At 34.8% G+C, this 21,568-nt stretch overlaps 1 protein-coding gene across 1 annotated transcript in view; it reads right to left on the bottom strand.

Moving 5' to 3' along the window:
* LUZP2 (leucine zipper protein 2) overlaps positions 1–21,568 on the bottom strand; it is a 533,060-nt gene that overhangs the window by 39,892 nt on the left and 471,600 nt on the right. Inside the window, exon 10 of the mRNA XM_003122913.6 lies at positions 6,444–6,536. Coding sequence (XP_003122961.6) covers positions 6,444–6,536 — 93 coding nt within the window. The remainder of the gene's footprint in view (positions 1–6,443; positions 6,537–21,568) is intronic.

Here is a 21,568-nt window from a genome sequence, read left to right on the forward strand (position 1 = left end):
CAGCAATCACATACATCCAGACAAAACCTTCATTGAAAAAGATACATGAACCACTATGTTCACTGCAGCAGTATTCACAATAGCCAAGACATGAAAACAACTTAAACGTCCATCGACATTTGACTGGATTAAGACGTGGTACATATACTCAATGGAATAGTATTTAGCCATAAAAGGAACAAAGTTATGCCATTTTCAACAACATGGATGGAACTATAGACTCTCATACTAAGTGAAATAAGTCAGAAAGAGAAAGACAAATACCATATGATATCCCTTATATGTGGAATTAATACATGGCACAAATGAACCTATCTACAGAAAAGAAACAAACTCACAGATATGGAGAACAGACTTGTGGTTGCCAAGTGGGACGAGGAGGGAGTGGAAAGTACTGGAAGTTTAGGGTTAGCAGATGCAAACTATTTCATTTGGAATGGATAAGCAATGAGATCCTGCTATGTAATGCTGGGAACTATATCTAGTCACTTGTGATGGAATGTAACGGAGGCTAATTAGGAGAAAAAAAAATATGAATGACTGGGTCATGTTGCTGTAGAGCAGAAATTGACAGAACATTGTAAATCAAGTATAATAAAAAATAATAAAAGTCTTATGAAACAGCAGGTGTCTGTTTCAAAATATACACACGATAAATACACAAAATATAAATATGAAAAAGTGATCATATTAGGGATTTCCAGAGAAACAGGCCTAATAGGATATATAAGTATGGATCTATGAAGAGATTTTTATGGGAATTGGCTCATGTCACTGTAGAGGATGAGACATGTCATAACAGGCCCTCTGTAAGCTAGAGAACTTGGAAAGTTGGTGGCAGGATTCAGTCCAAGTCTGAAGGGATGAGAACCAAAGGAGTTGGTAGCATAGTTGAGTCCAAGTCTGAAGGGCTGAGAGCCAGGGGAACTGGTGGTATGTCTCCCAATCTGAGACCAAAGCCCTGAGAACGGTTGTGGGTGATCTGCTACTGTTACATTCCAGATTGTGAAGGCTCCAGACCCAGAGGTCTGCTCTCTAAGTGCAGACAAAGATATAGGTCCCAGCTCAAAGAGGTTAAGAATTTGTACTTTCTTTGTATTTTCGTTCTATTTGGGCCTTCAAGTGATTAGATGATGCCTCCTTCATTTTTTAGTCTACTGATTCAAATGTATGTAATCTCTTCTGGAGATATCCTATGAGACATACACAGAAATAATGCTTTACCAGCTGTCTGGGCATCCCTTAGCTCAGTCATTTTGACACATAAAATTTGTCATCACAGGTCCACCTCTTGTCAACGTGGCATATATATGCATCTCTTTAACTATACTCAGTCTCCAAAAAAAGAAAATAAGGTCATACTTTGTCCTAATATAACTATCCTTCCTGTAACAGAAAATGCACTTTCCCAGAGTTCTTGTCATGGCCCAGTAGAAATGAAACTGACTAGTATCCACGAGGATGCGGGTTTGATCTCTGGGCTCACTCAGTCAGTTAGGGATCTGGTGTTGCCCTGAGCTGTGGTGTAGGTCACAAACATGCCTCAGACTGGTGTTGCTGTGTGATGTAGGCCAGCAGCTGAAGCTCTGATTCTATTCCAAGCCTGGATTTCCACATGCCATTGGTGTGACCCTAAAAAAAGCAAATAAATAAATAAAAAAAATGAAAGAACGAAAGAAAAAAAAAAGAAAATGCACTTTCCCAGAGAATATGGCAAATTTATTTTGTTTATGAGATTATGTTTTGATACCTTGTTTGGAAATTCAATTAAAGCAACCCAAATTGGAGACTGAGTTACCAACTTGTTGGAGTCAAGTTAAAGGTATTTTTCATTGCTGTACTGAAATGTTAACAATGTATTTCATGACATTTAAAACAAATAAGAATATTTTGGGTGAATTTAAACAAGCTGAATAACAGGAGCTGTCACAGATATAAAGATCTGCCCCACTTTTTCCTGAAAGGTAGAGGGAGTCAGCTGAATTAGTCTCTAACCATCAGGAAATCCTGGAAAGGAACTATGGAGCTCTCCATGCTTGAGATTAATTATACTCTGGGCACTATAACCTGGAGAGATGATGGTCCACTAGCTCTCTCATGAAAAGCTTAGCAATGGAGGAACTCAAACATCAACTTCCTGATCAATTTCACAGTCCTATATCATTGCTGGTCTTATATGGTTACCTAAGACACATAGGGTCCTAGGATAGAACTCCCCCTACCTACTGTCAAAACTCACATCACAGTCTTTCATCATTACCATTATAGAGCCTTATTCAGGCACTGCCTTCTCTAAAATGCAAACACAACAGGGTATGAGAAGCAGAAACTCTAGGTCTGAACAACATATGAAAGGGATGATTTCTTATCTAAACCAATGTTTTTCAAATTAAGGCTCACAGACCACCTGCCTCAGAATTGCCTGGATTGGGAACAGTGTTGTCAAGGCCATGGTTAAAAGAAAAAATTACATGTTATACATAGTCTTCTTTATTTAGAATTTACTGAAACATTTATAAAAATCTTTGAGAGTTCCAGTCGTGGCTCAGAGGTTAACGAACCTGCCTGGCATCCATGAGGATGCTGGTTCGATCCCTGGCCTTGCTTTGTTGGTTAAGGATCTGGTGGTGTGGTGAGCTGTGGTGCAGGTCACAGACACAGCTCGGATCCTGTGTTGCTGTGGCCCTGGTGTAGGCTGGTGGCTACAGCTCTAGTTAGACCCCTAGCCAGGGAACCTCCATGCCGTTGCGTATGGCCCTAAAAAGAGAGAAAGACAAAACAAAACCAAACTTCATTTTTCTTTTTTTTTTTTTTTCTTTTTGCCTTTTCTAGGGTCGCTCCCATGGCACATGGAGATTCTCAGACTAGGGGTCGAATCAGAGCTGTAGCCACCGGCCTACGCCAGAGCAACGTGGGATCCGAGCCACGTCTGCGACATACACCACAGCTCATGGCAACACCAGATCCTTAACCCACTGAGCAAGGACAGGGGCTGAACCCACAACCTCATGGTTCCTAGTCGGGTTCGTTAACCACTGAGCCATGACAGGAACTCCCAAAACTTCATTTTTAAAAGTTCCTCAGAAGATTTTAATAATCATGTACATGTAAAATACACTGTTAGTAAAACTGGCCTGTACATTAGAATCACTTGGAAAAATAAAAAAATAAATGCAACAATTGTCTAGACTCCATATACCAAGATGCTGAGTCAATTTTTATGTTGTTCCAGGTTACCCCATATTAAAGAAAAACAAAAAACCTCCATGTGATACTACACTGAGGACAGGTCTAAGAATTACTATAGATCAGTAAATCTGTAATTGGAAAACTGATGTTTTCACTAGTCCTACTAATTCCTACTGATTAAAATTGGCTTATTTCATTCATTTATATTACTATCTTTGGCCTTTAACTATAACTGAGTATATAGCCTATGAATATTGCACACTCTGTATACTAGAAAGTATAGTTTCTTGGAAGCAGAGATTTGCAAAGACTAAGATCTAGGGGACTGAGGTCAGGTTAGAGAGAGCATTCTTGCCTGTACAGGTAGAGGTAGGTCTTCTTTTCTTTTAAAGTATAGCTGATTTACAATGTTCTGTTAATTTCTGCTGTACAGCAAAGTGACCCAGGCTCTCTCTCTCACATACAAACATAAATACATTCTTATTTTTTCATACTATCTTCTATCATGTTCTAACATAAGAGATTGGACATAGTTCCCTGTGCTGTACAGTAGGACCTTATTGCTTATCTACTCTAAATGTCATAATTTGCATCTACTAATCCCAAACTCCCAGTCCATACCCTCCCCTGGCAACCACAAGTCTATTCTCTATGTTTGTGGGTCTGTTTCTGTTTTGTAGGTAGGTTATTTTGGGCCATATTTTAGATTCCACATATAAGTGATACGGTATTTGTCTTTCCTTTTCTGACTTCACTTAGTTATAAGAATCTCTAGTTGCATCTGTATTGCTACAAATGCCATTATTTTTGAAGGGACACAGATTCAAACCTTCGCCAAGGTAATACCTGCTTATGGGACTTACTGAAGGGAGAGGACCTACTAGTGATAAGAAAGTACAACAAATTAGAGAGCAGAATAAACAATGAAAAAACTATTTATGATTTTGAGCATACCTCGTTCCTGACCCCCCCCAAAAAAGTAGACCAAAATTTTGTATTTGGAAAGCTTAGCAAAATACATAGAACTTTTCAGATTTGCCTTCCATGGGAATATTTTGTTGAAGTCCTAGTTCTTTATCCTTTCAGATACTTTGGCCCTGTCATTCCATGAACCATTTGCTCAAGGCACTAAGACATCAGTACAAGGGCAGAAAAAAGGCAACTGAATTTTTCATAATCCAAGAGTTCAAAGCAGGACTATTTAAAGAAGAAGCCTGACTCTTACCCATAAGAGTGCAGGCCAGAACCTTCTAAGACTATTATTTTTAAAAATTAAGCTATAATTTACATGTAACATTGTACTGGTTTTAAATCAACAGCATAATGCTTTGATATATGTATATACAGCAAAATGATCTTTTGATAGTTTTAAGAAACTATATCAAGAAACCAAAGCACTCTCCTTAAAAATTAACCCAATGGTATTATCACTTATTTGGACACAAACATTTGAAAACCTTAACTAATTAAACTTAGCACGGGAATCCAGTTTTCCTCCTACTTAAAAACCAAATTTTCTTCTGAGGCACATATCCCACCACTGTTTGTGCTCTACTCTCTATTCATATTATTCTGATGTTTTCCTATCTTTGAAACTTTACTCACACTGTCACAGAGATCTCTTTGTTCTTCAAACTATACCAAAAATGTTCCTTCCAATTCCAAATCTTTATTACTCCCTCTCCCTTGGAAGTAAATTAAAGAATATTATATTTCCACTTTTCATTAACCTTATTATGTACTAAATTATATGGTTTGGGTACATGTTTCAATATACAAAGTTGTGAAGGCAAAACAATTGAGAAATTTATATTTCTAAATTCACTTTGGCAGCCAATAGAGGAAAAAGAGACTGACTTGTTTAACTTACGTTTCTATTCTGCCTTATTTCCTTTGCTATCACCTGATTTTTTTTTAATCAAAATAGTTTCAGTAGACACTATTTATTTTGTCAACTAAGTTGAAGCCAAACTTTGAATCCATTAAATTCAATTGTTGTCATTTGTTGTTTCTCAAGTCCAGACATGATAGATCTATAATTATGCAAAAGTTCCAGAATTTAAATTTCATTACACTTATTACAGAGCTAAAACGAAAGCATGTATCACAAGTTCCATATTATCATTTGAAGGGTAAGGATCTCTCTTCCTCTAATGCAATGTCTATATTATGCTGGGTTTATTTCTTTTATGAGAATACTATTGAATCACATTCTTTGGGATTTCATTTGTTTGTGTTTGCTTTTAATATTTTAAGACTTTTCTGTCAAAACTCTACTTAAAAGAGACACATGCAGCCACATGTTCATTACTGCTCTATTCACAATAGCCAGGACATGGAAACAACCCAAACATCCATCAACAGATGATTGGATTCGGAAGATGTGGTATATATACACAATGGAATACTACTCAGCCATAAAAAGAATGACATAATATCATTTGCAGCAACATGGATGGAACTGGAGAATCTCATACTGAGTGAAATGAGTCAGAAAGACAAAGACAAATACCATATGATATCACTTATAACTGGAATCTAATATCCAGCACAAATGAACATCTCCACAGAAAAGAAAATAATGGACTTGGAAAATAGACTTGTGGCTGCCTGATAGGAGAGGGAGGGAGTGGGAGGGATCAGGAGCTTGGGGTTATCAGACACAACTTAGAATAGATTTACAAGGAGATCCTGCTGAGTAGCATTGAGAACTATGTCTAGATACTCATACTGCAACAGAACAAAGGGTGGGGGAAAAATGTATACATGTAAGAATAACTTGATCCCCTTGCTGTACAGTGGGAAAAAAAGTGATTTATTCTAATTGTGAAGAATTTCAGTTTTTACATTAAATCTGACTATTTTAGAATTCATTTTGGTACAAGTATGAAAGATAGATTAAATTTAATTGTTTTTCCACATATGTATCCCAGAGTCCTAACACTACAATACATGATCCATCTTTTTATCTTAAAAAAAAAGAGTTTTCTGTCATACAATTTTGGGAATGACCGCTTACCTTTCTGAAAACTCAAGTTCCTAGTACCCCTAATTGATTACATTTCATAGTGGAACACCTACCTGATTCACATCTAAAGAATATCTTATTTTTAAAATTTTAAAGTACAATGTTTAGACAATAGATATTGCATATAAAGAGAAAGTTTCATAGTGGCATGAACTAGGATTGTAAAAACACTTATGCCCTTGTTATCATGTTGAATGTTGTTAAAAACACTTTAGGTTAATCTTACAGTTTGGGTATCACACTCAGGGGTACTCTGATTTTCTTCCTTTGTAGTCTCAAGTTGAGATTTCTCACTGTTTTCAGGAGTGAGCTGTAGAATCTTGAGAAAGAGAAAGAGAGAGAGAACATTTAAAAAAAAGGAGGCATAGGTTCAACAGAGATCCTAGGACTATTGTAAAACATGATACAACGGCAACATCACAATAAAAAAAAAAGAATAAAATGTAAATTTGTACATTTTCCTAGAGACCTTAAAAACTATACCAAAAATATTACCTATGAAACTAACTAAAATAATTTATACTCATTGTTGCATTAATGATGTCCACTGGGATTATTTTCCCACTGAAATTTTTTTTATGTCTTGCATAATAAGCTTTTATTTTAAGGATCTGGGTTCTTCAAATAGCTAGAATCCTGTCTTTTGTCTTTATTTCAACCCCCAGGGTATCTAGGAAATAGTAAGTACACATCTCATTTTTTTAAAATAAGAAATAAGTTGTTTTCTAACATCTCACTGTAATTTATGAAGAGAATTATATTCACTCTAATGGTTCACTAACTAATCAAGTGCTGTTTTATACCTCCAGAAACCCTAAATATTATTCTAAAATTCATCTTTTTTTAGGAATGTTAAATTAAATTAATGATTAAGTATTAATTAATATTTCCCTTCTCTGGCCAGGGAAGAGTATGCCATCAGTGTGATATGTAAATATCCTTACAGGTTATCTAAGATTATCCACTCAAATATGTGTTTCTTGGGCAGAGCTGATTTGAACAGACTGTTATGCTCATCAATCTATGACAATACTGTTGTAAGACAGACAAAAACTAAACTCAGTGAATCTAAAACTTTGATTTCAGTGGATCACAGGAGAGGAAGAAAAGATAATTCTAGCCACTAGGGGTCTGGGAAGATTAAAACACAGTCTGGTCAAAATATTCAAACCACTCAGGGTTTCCTTGCACTGCTTTTTACATAGCACTGACCTGGTTTTCCACAGGCAGTTACATTCCCCAGCAGGATAATTTTTTTTTTTTGTCTTTTTGTCTTTTTGCGTTTTCTTGAGCTGCTCCCACAGCATATGGAGGTTCCCAGACTAGGGGTCTAATCGGAGCTGTAGCCACTGGCCTACACCAGAGCCACAGCAATGCGGAATCCGAGCCGCATCTGCAACCTACACCACAGCTCATGGCAATGCCCGATCCTTAACCCACTGAGCAAGGCCAGGGATCAAACCTGCAACCTCATGGTTCCTAGTCAGATTCGTTAACTATCGCACCATGACGGAAACTCCATGAATTTTCTTGCAAAAATAATATTTTTATAAAAATAAAACCAAAGATACTTAATACTAGTAGGATAGTAAATATAAAAAAATTAAGAAAGCTTATAGTATCTTAGAGAAACGGTAGAAAATAAAGCATATTAGTTGACTAAAATAGTTCCTACATTAAGTTACTCAAATGGTGGGTTTTAAGTACAATAATAAATAATAATTTATTGAATAAATTAATTAAAATTCTTTTTCATTATACTCAAAGATGTTTAACTTAGTTGTGTGAGATCTAGAAAGCACTAAGTGTCTTTTTCTCTCTTCCTCTCTTTCTCTCCTTTTTTTCCTTGTTTAAGACCCAATCTTCTGATCTCCCTATAAATCTTCCCAGGAAATAAGAAAATTAAACAGAAAAGCAAAATATCTTTGAATAAGCCCGGATTCTGTGTTAGATATCATTGGTGGATATACGATGAGAAAGGCATTGTTTTTATCATCATAGAGTTTACAGGACCTAATTGATATTCACATAAACAGCTCAAATATAAAGCACCTTAACAAAAAGGGAAACAAGCAGAGTTGTGTATATTTTATAGGACTGGAAGTCAAATCCACTTGGGATGATAAGAAAAGGCATGATGGAAAGGATACTCTTAAAAACGGGCCTCTGAATAATTAGGGTAACAATGAAGAAAAGCATTCCAAGTGAAGGAAACAATATAAAAAATATATATGCTGAGAAGAGTGGGTTGTTGGCCTGTTGGTTTAGAGGGTAGAGGCCCGTTGGATTAGAAGTACAGCAATCATGAGAAAAATGCCACAAAGTTGAGAGTGGGTCCCAAAGTTGAGTTACAGAGTTTGTACTTAATTTAGCTGCAAAATGGAAATTCACTGTTTAAAGCAGGTGTATGCATGGCTAGAGGCCCAGTCAGTGTAATGTAGCACCAGTGTATAGGCAAAAATGAAACAGAAGAGAACTAGGGTGGGAAAACCAAGAAAGGAGCAATAAAAAGTAACCATGTCCATGGCTAAAAAGGCTATACTGAAGGATTAATCTGGCAATCAAAGAGACTGGGCAGTGATCATATGCTGAGAGGAAATATTATAGCCTACAAAACTGAAAATTCTACAGAAACAGAGCTAAGTTTATAGCAAGGAGGGTGAATTCTGTACTGTTAAAATACTTGGGACTCAAACAGATAGGTGATATTAAATAGCAGTGTTAATAATATTAATATGAATTAAAATACTCATTCGATTCACCTAAAATCTACTGGACAACTACCACTTGTCTTCCCATAACCAACTAATAGTTTGAAGAAGTAGGTTAAAAAGAAAACGGGGAATAAACAAACAATAACAGTGAAAGAGGTCTCCCTCCTGCATTCACGGCAAGAAGGACAAATGAAAAAAACCTGAAAAATAGAGTAATCACATTAAAAGGCAAGGAGAAATTCAGTGTATTTTGTCTCTGTCAAATAACCAAATCACTGGATAAATACTTCCAACATACCCTTGTAAATTTCATGTACCATCTAAAGGAAATTGAAATATAAAACTCAATCATCCATTATTCTAGAAGTAACTACTTTTATTTCTCAATGTTGCATTCTAATCTTCAGATTGTCGATACTCTCATGTGTGGATATTTCACATAGTCACAATTAGAGTGCCATGCCATTTTAGATTCTGTTTTTGCATATATAAAATATGTTTTATCTTTTTAAGGGTATATCTATCCTTTACTTGTCTAGATATTATTTCATAGAATAGACTTGCAAAGATGTAAATTATTTCCAGCAATATGAGTCAGTTCTTGCCCATGGCATGCAGAAGTTCCTGGGCCAGGGATTAAACCTGTGCCACAGCCTTGATCCAAGCCAGAAGCATGACAGTGCCAGATCCTTAACCCACTGAGCCACCAGGGAACTCCAAAGCTGTATATGAAGGTTAAAGATTTTGGTGGGTTTGAATTTTAAACTATATAGATAATATAGTGAAGAACACCAACTTTCTTGCTTGATTGCAGCTTGCATGATAATTCATATTACCCTACTTCTTGTTTTAAACACTGGGAAATGCTTTATTCATCATTTCATCATTAGATGCTAGTACAGATTTTATACTTAATACTTTTTGTTTACTTGTATTTTCCTTTTTTTACTTGTATTTTCTTTTCAACATTTTAGATATATTTCTCAGGATAAAAAGAAAATAAAAATTAAAGATCAGTATTGAATCAAGAGGAATGGTCATATTTATGGTTATTAGACAAATCTTCCCCAAATGTGGCAATATGAATTATTTCCAGCAATATGAGTCAGCAAACATTTATTGTTCATCCACTCAGTAACAGTAGTGTGTTTGAAACTGAGATCAAAGATTAAAAACAGGGTTCTTTATATCAAAGAGATCCTGCTAGCTCTTCATTAACTGTTCATAATTTCTTCCACCATCCTAACAAATGCAAACCTGGTTGCATTAAACATAATACGTGCAATTTTAATGTAGGCATTTGCAATCAGTAAAATGGCTCCTTGTAGAAGGAAGCCTTATTGACTCCAACAAGTTAAAGAAAAATCAAAACTCACTTTGGCGGAAAGATCATGTATTTTGGAGATGAAGAAATGTGAAATTGGTGTCTGAAATAGCACATGCGTCAATTAGGGCTTCAGACAATGATGTATATAACTTTGGAGGGCCACTGTTTTCCATTACCCTACTAAATTAGGTCAGGAACACTGAAACCGCAGTATATTTTTTTGTTTCTCTTATTTGTTTTTTAGGGTAGTTTTAGGTTCACAACAAAATTAATAGGAACGTACAGAGATTGTCCATAAATCCCTAGCTTTCACACATGCGTAGCCTCCCCTGTTATCAACGTCACTCACCAGAGGGTGCAAATGTTATTAAGGATGAATATGCATTAACATACATAATCACCCAATATCTATAGTTTATATTTTGGCTTCACTCTTGGGTGAAATTCTATAGGTTTGGATATTTGTATAGTAACATATATCTATCATTATGTTGGATACATAGTATTTTCACTGCCCTAAAAATCCTCTGTTCTTTTCCTATTCATCCCTACCTTCCTCACCTCTGGAAAACAAAGGAATTTTTAAATTTTCTCTGTAGTTTTTCCTTTTCTAGAATATGAATGGAATCATACAGTATGTAGCCATTTCATATAGGCTTCTCTCTTTACTGATTTGCATTTGAGGTTCATCCATGTCTTTCTATGGCCGGACAGCTCATACCATTTTAGTGTTTACTAATATACCATTGTCTTGATGTCCACAATCTGGGACTACATGGATTAACTGGTGAATTCTACCAAACAATTAAAGTAAAATTAATTAATTAATATCAATTCTTCTCAAACTCTTCCAAGAAATAGAATAAGTATAATGCTATTTTCCAAGTATAGCATTACCCTAATACCACAAAAAAATTATAGGCAAAGTTCTCAATAATACTGGTAAACCAATTCAACATTACACTTAAAGTATATGGAATTCTTTTATCATGCAGTGGGTTAAGGATCTAGCATTTCCATTGCCCATTGCAACAGCTTGGGTCACTGCTTTGGCTTGGGTTCAGTCCTTGTCCTGAGAACTTCCATATGCCATAGGCACAGCCAAAAATTTTGAAAATATTTTTTTAAATTATCTAGTATCATGAAAAACTGGGATTTACTCTAGGCATGCAAGGATTATTCAACATTCACAAATCAGTGTGATATACAACATTAATAAAGTGAAGGATAAAATCATATGATCATTTCAATAGATTGGAAATGTACATGAAAAATGCAATTACATTTATGATGAAATGTTTCATGTGGGCATAGAGGGACTATATCTCAACACAATAAAAGTCATATGTGTCAAGCTCATGGATAATATCATATTCAATGGTGAAAAGCTGAAAATATTTCCTCTGAGATCAGGAACAGATAAGGATGTCCACTCTCATCACTGTTGTTCACCATGGTATTGGAAGTCCTAGCCAGAGAGATATGGTAGAAACAGAAATAAAAGGCAACAAAATTGGCATGGAAGATGTAAAAATGTCACTGTTTGTAGACAGTATTAAATACAGAAATTCCTAAAGACTCAAAAACTATTAGAACTAATAAATTAAGTTGCAGTATAAAAAATATAAAGAGTTTTATTGTTTCTATATACTAATAACAAACTATTAAAAACATAAGTTAAGAAAATTATCTTATTTACTACTGCATCAAAAATAATAAAATACCTAGAATAAATGTAAACAAGGAAAAAGACCTGTATATTGTACATAAGACAGTAATAAAAGAAACTGCAGGAGACAATTAAATGGAAAGATATTCTGTGTCCATGGATTTGAGGAATTAATATTGTTAAAATGCTTATACTCCCCAAAGCAATCTACAGATTAATTGCAAGCCATATGAAAAGTTTAAGTTTTTTTTTTTTTTGTCTTTTTCAGGGCCACACCCATGGCATATGGAGGGTCCCAGGCTAGGGGTTTGAAATTGAAGCTGTAGTTGCTGGCCTAAGCCACAGCCACAGCAGTACAGGATCCGAGCCGTGTCTGAAACCTACACCACAGCTCATGGCAATGCCGGATCCTTAACCCACTGAGTGAGGCTAGGGATTGAACCCTCAACCTCATGGTTCCTAGTCGGGTTTGTTAACCACTGAGCCACGATGGGAACTCTGAAAATTCTAAGATAGTTTTAAAGAAATAAAACAAAGTCCTAAAATTTATATAGAACCACGAATGAACCTGAATAGACAAAGGAATCTTGAGAAAGGAGGTATCGTACTTCAATTTCAAGCTACAGTTGGCCCTTGAATAACACAGCTTTCTACTGTGCAGATCCAATTAAATGTAGATTTTTTTAACAATAAATATAGTAGCACATGATCCTTCACTGAATCTACAGATAAGGAATTGCTTATATGGAGGGACAACTATGGAACTTAAGCAGCTGGGATTTTGTCTTTGGTGGGTCCTGGAACCAATCCCCTACAGATACAAAGGAACGACTGTACCCAGATTTTCAAATGCTTGGTGGTAGGTATGAACTAAACTGCCGTATTATACAAGGGTCAATTGTATGTTACAAAGCTATAGCAATCAAAACAATATGGAATTGGCTCAAAAATGAACACATTATATCAGTGGATTAGAATAGAGAGCTCAGAAATAAATTCGCATATATTTGGCCAATTAATTTATGACAAATATGTCAAGAATATACAATTGGGAAAGGACAGTTTCTTGAATAAATAATGTTGGGAGAATTGAAATGCAAAAGAATGAAACTGGATCACTATCTTTCATCATACACAAAAATTAACTCAAAATGGATTAAAGACTTGAATGTATGACCTGAGAGCATAAAATTCCCAAAAGTGGTAGACTCCCTGACATAGATCTTGGTGATGATAGTTTGTCTTTTTTTTTTTTTTTGTCTTTCTGCCATTTCTAGGGCTGCTCCCGTGGCACATGGAGGTTCCCAGGCTAGGGGTCCAATCGGAGCTATAGCTGCTGACCTATACCAGAGCCACAGCAATGCAGGATCCGAGCCACGTCTGCAACCTACACCACAGCTCATGGCAACACCAGATCCTTAACCCACCGAGCAAGGCCAGGGATCGAAGTCGCAACCTCATGGATCCTAGTTGGATTTGCTAACCACTGAGCCACGACAGGAACTCCTTGGTGATGATAGTTTGGATCTGACACCAAAGAAAAGGCAATAAAAGCAAAAATAAATAAGTGGGACTACATCAAACAAAAAAGTTTCTGCATAACAAAGGAAAACATGGACAACATGAAAATGCAGCCTAATGAATGGGAGAAAATATTTGCAAATCACATATCTGATAAAGGGCTAATAAATAAAATATATAAAAAACTCATGCAACTCAATAGCAAAAAAAAAAAAAAAAAAACAAACAATCTCATTAAAATATGGGCCAAAGACGTGAATACACATTTCCCAAAGAAGACATACAGGTGATCAACATGTATGAGAAAAGATGCTCAACATAACTAATTATCAGGGAAGTGCAAATCAAAACCACAATGAGGAGTTCCTGCTGTGGTACAGTGGGTTAAGAATCTGATTTCAGTGGCCTGGGTTGCTGTGGAAGCATGGGATTGATCTCCAACCCAGGGCAGTGGGTTACAGGATCAGGCCTTGCCATAGCTGTGGCCTGGACTGAAACTGTGGCTTGGATCCAATACCTGGCCTGGGAACTTCCATATGCTGTGGATGGGGGCATTTAAAAACAAACAAAGAAACAAAAACATAATGAGATAGTGAGATAGCAACTCATACCCATTTAAAAACAAACAAAGAAACAAAAACATAATGAGATAATGAGATAGCACCTCATACATAATGGCTATTATCAAAAAGACAACAAATCACAAATTTAGGGGAAGGTGTGGAAAAAGGAGACCCTTGTGCACTCTTGGTGAGAATTTAAAAGTGGTGTAGCCACTACAGAAAACAACATAGAGGTTTCTAAAACAATTAAAAACAGAACCGCCATATGATATAGCAATTCCAATTCTGGGTATTCATCCAAAGAAAATAAAAACACTAACTCAAAAAGATTCATGCAGCTTCCATGTTCACTGCAGCATTATTTGCAACAGCCATGATATGAAAACAATCTAAGCATACATTCATTCAGTGGATGAATGAATAAAGAAAATATGGTATAATATTTATACAATGGAATATTATATCCAGCCATGAAAAAAATGAAATTTTGCTCTTTGGGATAATGTTGCTGGATCTTGGGTATTATGGTAAGTGAAATAAGTCAGGCAAAGAAAGACAAATACTGTATGATCTCATTTAAAAGGAAAACAAAACACATTTAAAAAGAAACAAGCTCATAGTTACACAGAACAGATTGGTGGTTGCCAGAGGTAGAGGTTTGGGGGATGGGAGAAATAGATGAAGGGGGCCATACCTCCCTTGTAATGAGGAGAGTAAAGATGAATGAAGAGATTTAAACTGTTATTTTCTTTTGTTGACTTAATTCCCAGAAATCTTGACCAATAAATGAAATCATGAACTTTTAAAAGGCAAATATAATGCCTCTTTCATCTCTATAATGTCTCACAACTAGCATCAAGGCTGACTAAAGGAAGATGATTGATATTATTTAAAATAGAAACATCACATAACTCCTCAGATGAGGTCTCGACTAAATGCTGTGAGGCTCCATCTTTTGAGTAAAGAAACTAAGATTCTGAGAGGTTTCCTAGGTCACCAAAATCAAATAGCTTTTAGAGAACAGAACTAGTGATTTAACCCAAGCTGTGAGATTCCAATTTCCTTGTTCTTCCACCTACAATTTAATACCTCTTTACTAGATGTGACAGTGGTTGACAGAATTTTTCATCATTTCCTATAAGCCCCCATTATACCCTCAAGTTATAGAATAACTTTCCACAATGGTCTAGTTTCTGTATTGCAAGATACTGGTGAAAAAAGAAGGAGGACCTCTACAGAGTATTCTTGGCCTTAGAGTCTAGTTTTCTCAAACATACTTGAACTTCATTAAGGCTTATTTTGTGGACAAGTAAGTAACTACTTTAAGAAAATTTAAAAAAAAATTAATGCAAAATTATGTTCTACTTGAAGAATACAAATACTTATATGTGATTTATTAAAATAAATTTGCCAAATATACTATTTTATTTTTTTCATCATTAACTTTGGTCTAGCAAAAATCTCTGGTTTCTTTACATATTTATACGTTGTTGAGAGATCAAGTCATAAGGAGGGATGGTAAGCTTATCAATCAACCATAATCTTACCAGTCATTACTTTAATTCACGTATACAAAATGAGACAAGGATAGTGATTTGAAAAATTGTCTGTAATTACGACTGAAATATTTTGGGGGTAGATGGCCCAGGTGTCAAACAAAAAGTTAAAAGGACAATTCTTTCTCTTTGCTCTACCTAAGATAATGTGCTACTATATATAGAGTTGTATTTAAAATATATAGTTATATTTAAATATATATATTTAATCTTATGCCAATTTAGTGATATATACATATACACACACACACACACACACACACACACACATATATATATATAAATTCATAGACAGTTTTCACGCCTGAGTTCATGTCCTCCTGGTTTTATGCTAATTCTACTGAAGTCCTTGTTTTATGCTTCAGCAGAAAACACATGCACCATTTGTCCTTGGTTATTCCTTTATTTCCCACTCTTTGGTTTTTCCTGAACAACAGCTTTACCTTGAAAGCCCAAAGGCTCCTGGCATTCTGTTTCTCCCCAGTTCTTCAGTCTTAAATTGTTTGCCAAATTTAGACGATTGCTAAGAGGGAAAACAAGCCTTCTTGTGGGATTCTGCATAATAGAGTTATTTCTAAATGAAAGCCAACAAATTATTCCCTAGAAACTAAATAGCTAACTGGATTCTTAACAAAAACAAATCTTTGCTCAAATCTCCATTCGGTCTAATATGAGCAGAAACTGTCTGTAATTAATACCATAAATAAGCACCATCACAATTATAAAAAATGATTTTGTTTGCTAGGACTCCCTTGCAGAAACCCCATAAAATTCTGTGCCTTTGAATAAGTCACATACCATTCTTTGTGCCTTTGTTCAATATGCACCCTCTATGGCAATTTGTTTTCTTCCCTGTCTCCTGTAACCATAGATTCTACCAAAGCCATTGAACCCAGCTCACGCACTCCTTTTTCACAAATACTTACTGAAGATTGAGGCAAATATGATAATATCTCCATGATTCTAAGAGAGTGAGAAAAGATGCAACAACATTTGATGGCATTTCTAGGGTATTAGGTATTAAAGTTATATGCCAATTTGCTGATATATCTTCATGTCAAGAAAAGTAAAATATATGGGAGTTCCCTTTAGTGGTTAATGAACCCAACTAGGATCCATGAGGATGTGGGTTCGATTCCTGGCCTGGCTCAGTGGGTTAAGAATCTGGCATTGCCGTGAACTGTGATCACAGACTCAGCTCAGATCCTGCGTTGCTATGGCTGTAGCGTAGGCCAACAGCTGTAGCTCCGATTTGACCCCTAGCCTGGGAACCTCCATATGCCTCAAGTGCAGCCCTAAAAACAAACACAAAAACAAAAACCAAACAAAAAAACAGTGATTACTCCTTTGTCCCAGTTATAACATTACTAAATGTGGTGCACTATCAGTGTTTGTGTTCCCTACTGCTGCTATAATGAAATGCAACACACTTAGTGGCAAAAAACAACACACATTTATTATCATAAATTTCTATTGATTAGAATCTGACATAGTCTTAATGGATTAAAAATCAGGGTTTTGGCAGAACTATGTTCCTTTCAGGAAGCTCTAGAGAAAAATGCAATCCCTTGCCTTTTTCAGCTGCTAGAGCCCATTCATGCCCTTCAGCTCATAAACTCTCATCCTCTTATCTTCAGACTCATCAACTTTGTATTTCTCTGTGTCTTTCACAGTCACAACTTCCTCCTGCTCTTTTGGCCTTCTTTTAAGGTCCCTTTTCTTTATTTTGGGCCCATCCATGTAATTCCAGGTCATTTACCTACAGGGTTAGGTGATTAGTAACTTTACCTCTATCTACAACCTTAATTTGCTTTTGCCATGTAACTTAATAAAATCGAGCATTGTATTTCAAAGTTTAAAAATACATTTATAAATAAGTCGTACATTTAAGAGAAAATTGGTGCATTTAAAAATGTTAAGTTGAATTTCAAATAAAAATGTCATATTTTAAATGCTTGGAATTTAAGCTAAAGTAATCCTTTTTAGGAAAATATGTAATTTCAAATTACTTATATTAAAACAAGAAAAGTCTAAAATATTCAAAAAAGTTCACAAGTAAATGAAATAAAGAAGAAAAATCCTGATAATAAAGAAAGGATGAACAGTCATGGAAGTACAAAACGAAGCCAGAATAGAAAGTATAAGCAGGGGAAAAAAAGGTGATTCTTTCAAAATATTAATGAAATAGATTAATTTCAAGAAATATTGAGAGGCACAAATGAATGATTCAAAATGAGAAATTTTATATACTTATATTTACAGCAGAGATATAAGGATAATACTGTAAACATTCTAAAGCAACACATTTAAACCATTTACTTGGAAAATTTCTAGAAAAATATCATTTTGCAAAACCTACTGAAGGAAAAAATAAGGAAACCAGATATTACCTAGCAGAACGAGAGATTTTAAGTAAGTGGAGAAAGGTGCACTATATGGCAGTTATTGAGAAAAATCAACAATTCATGCTATTATAAGATCACACTATGCCCTAAAACAATTCTACATGGATTCAGTAATGTAGCAAAAATAATCCATAAAGTATTTGGAAGAAATAAAGAATAACAGTTTTTGTTTTTTTGTTTTATTCTTTTTATGGGTACACCTGTGGCATATGCAAGTTCTTGGGCCAGGGGTTGAACTGGAGCTGTAGCTACATCCTATGCCAAAGCAGCACTGGATCTGAGCCACAGGGGAACAGTTTTATGACTTCAGGGTAGGAATTTTTTTAATTAAAAAGGAAATAAGCATAAATTATAAAATAAATTGATTGCATGAAAATTCAGTACTTTTTATAGAAAGATGTGAAAAAGATAACAAAAAAAGAAAAACAAAACTCACCACACACATAAACCACGAATACTTATTTATATATTAGAAGATTGGTATTCAGAACATATAAATGATCTTTATAAATCAGTAAGTAATTGACAAAATTTAAATAAAAATGGGAAAGGTATAGTCATGTCTTATGATGGGAAAAAATTGTATTAAACTAGGAAAAGATGGCTTTACCTCATTGGTAATCAAGAAAATGCAAATTAAGACCCTAGTGAGCTACTTACTGTTTTATATTAGATAAGCAAAACTTTTTGCTTATAATGCCAAGTTTGGTGAGAATGTGGAATGGAAAAATAGTAATGCATCTTCATTATATGTAGGAAATAAATTTCAAACATTCATGTTTGGAAAACAGTTTTTTCTATATCCTGTAATGCTTATAGGCACATGGCCTTTGATCCTGCAATTCCTCATCTAGTTACTTACTCTAGGCTGTCTTATATGTGGCTTTGCCAAGAGATATGAAGCAATGTTCATAACTTCATTCCTCACAAGCACAGAAACTGAATTAACCCAAATGTTCATCAATCAAAGAATGAAGAAATAAATTACAGGATTATCTTATAATTCAATTGAGTAATGAAAATTAAGCTACAGCTGCAAGCAACAAATATGGGTCCATCCTAGAAATAAATATTAAATGATGAAAAGCTAGTTACAGAAAGAGAAGCATATATATTTTTTATAAAATTCAAAAATATTCTAACTAGCTATATTGCATAAAGATAAATGTATATAGGCTAAAACACACACACCCGTACAGATAGAACTTGGAAATTACAAACAGGAAAAATTTAGGATAGGAATTGTGCATGAATACACAACTAATGTCACTAATATTGATAATGCTCCAAACATGCTTTTATGTTGGCTGATGGACTTATGTGTGTTTATTATTATGTACACAACTTAGATAAACACATAGGTAAGTGTTATGTCCACATTTTTTTGGCTGTATCTGCTACATGTGGAAGTTCCTGGGCCAGGGATAGAACCTGCAAGCTGAGCCACTGCAGTGACAATGCTGGATCCTCAAGGGATCTGATGCACCACAATGGAAATACCATACTTTGTAAATATAAATTTATTCACATCATACCCAATATCATCCTGTTCTATGAAAATGTATTAAAATGAGTATATACTAAGCAAACTTTAGGAAGATAAAGTATGTGAGGTTGTTTTTTTTTTTTAATTTGGGGTGATTATAGGGTTTTTTAATGCTGTTTTTAAATCATTTGCTTTCTATTTAATTTTTTTCCCTGAAATATCAGACTATTTATAAAATAAGAATATAATAATAAAAACTACAAAATAATGTATGTAAGAGTGAAATTTATCCTGTTCAAAAGAATTTTAAGCAGTGTAATGGAGGAATTGAGGCTAGAAACTAGATTTGAGGACTGTCTTATATAATTGGATTTTGATATAAGGAAAAAAGGATTTGTGAAAGGATTCAGACTTCAGAAAAGGTAAAATGGAAAGAGTTCTAAAAAGAAATGAGGTTTGTGAGAATTAAAAATGGTACATGAACATGTCAAGGAGAAACCTTCACTAGTGGAAAAGTTATATCCAGTAGTTAATGGAGTTGACCTCCAGATCAAGGAGCTTAGATTTTATCCGTTAAGTAACAGGGAACTCAGATGGCACATAAACAATATTTAACACCTTGACAACATTAGGCACAATTACTCGTACAGTTGGTGCTTGTAACCTCATTGACACTGAATTCAGTTAAACACACACACACACAAACACCTTAGTATATAATATAACACTTATGAAGATTGAGAGGAAAAAATCTTCATGGATATTTCTAAACTCAATTTCTAAATAATATAGTTGGGTAATAAATTATGAAGTAAATATAATGTAAATAACTGCATACATTATTTATTCAGAATTATTCTAATTGAATCATGAGAAATAGAATATTAGTGTTTCCAGTGTTTTGAATATGAATACTGCTCACTAAACTTAATTACTACTCTATAAGTAACACATGTTTATTAATATTTAAGTGATATAAATCTTTTTTATGTCAAAAAGAATCTTTTAATGATTTATTATACTAGTAATTTCTGAAGAATAATCAGTAAATATATGGCTTATGCCCTGTGGTATTGCTGACAATTTTAAGATCCTAGATTAATTCAGGAACCTGACAGATACTACATGTATGGATGTGTGGGAACCATACACATAAGGAGGACTATTTGAAAATATATTGGAGGAGTGAATGGTTACATTTTGATGAAAATGTGGAACAATGAGGTTACTTTAGGTAGGTATAATTATTTACTGGGTTAAAAAGTTAAAATAATTAAAAGAAGTGAGAGAGTTTCCATTGTGGCTCAGTGGTTAATGAATCTGACTATGGCCCTTGAGGTTGCAGGTTCAATCCCTGGCCCTGCTCAGTGGGTTAAGGATCCTGCATTATTGTGAGATGTGGTGTAGGCAGCAGACACAGCTCAGATCCCGTGTTGCTCTGGCATAGGCCAGCGGCTACAGCTCCGATTAGGCCCCTAGCTTGGGACCTTCCATATGCCATGGTAGCAGCCCTAGAAAAGGCAAAAAGAGAAAAATAAATAAAAGAAGAAAAACATTTTTTTTTTGCTTTTGTATGACAATAATTTCTATTTATAGAGTCCTTGACATGGGTCAGAAAAAAATCTAAGTACTGTTGTTGTGTCTCAGCAATCATCATGTTACCTTTTAAGTAACCTTTTAAGAATGAGGAAACCATAATTCAGAATTTGAGAAACTTGCCTAAATTCAATAAGCAAGCAAATGGTAGACCTCACTAAAATACTCAATCATAGCAAACCTTAATATTAAACTACATAAAAATTAATTAGAAAAAAAAAACGATGTTTAAGGCCAGTAAAGTTAAATATGCTTTTTTGATTGTTTTTTGGCCACACTTGCAGCATGTGGAAGTTCCCAGGCCAGGGACTGAACCTGTGCCACGGCAGTGACAATGCTGGATCCCTAACCTGCTAAACCAATAGGGAACTCCAAATTATGTTTTTGCTTGTTTTTTTTTTTGTTTGTTTGTTTGTTTTTTAGCCTACATTGTTTATAAGCCCCTTTCCAAATGGGGCATCTTTGAAACACATTATAAAGAGCAGTATTCACAATGTAACATTTCATCTCCAGA

Source organism: Sus scrofa, chromosome 2 (genome assembly GCF_000003025.6).
Source record: "Sus scrofa isolate TJ Tabasco breed Duroc chromosome 2, Sscrofa11.1, whole genome shotgun sequence".
In the NCBI taxonomy this organism is placed as follows: Eukaryota; Metazoa; Chordata; class Mammalia; order Artiodactyla; family Suidae; genus Sus; species Sus scrofa.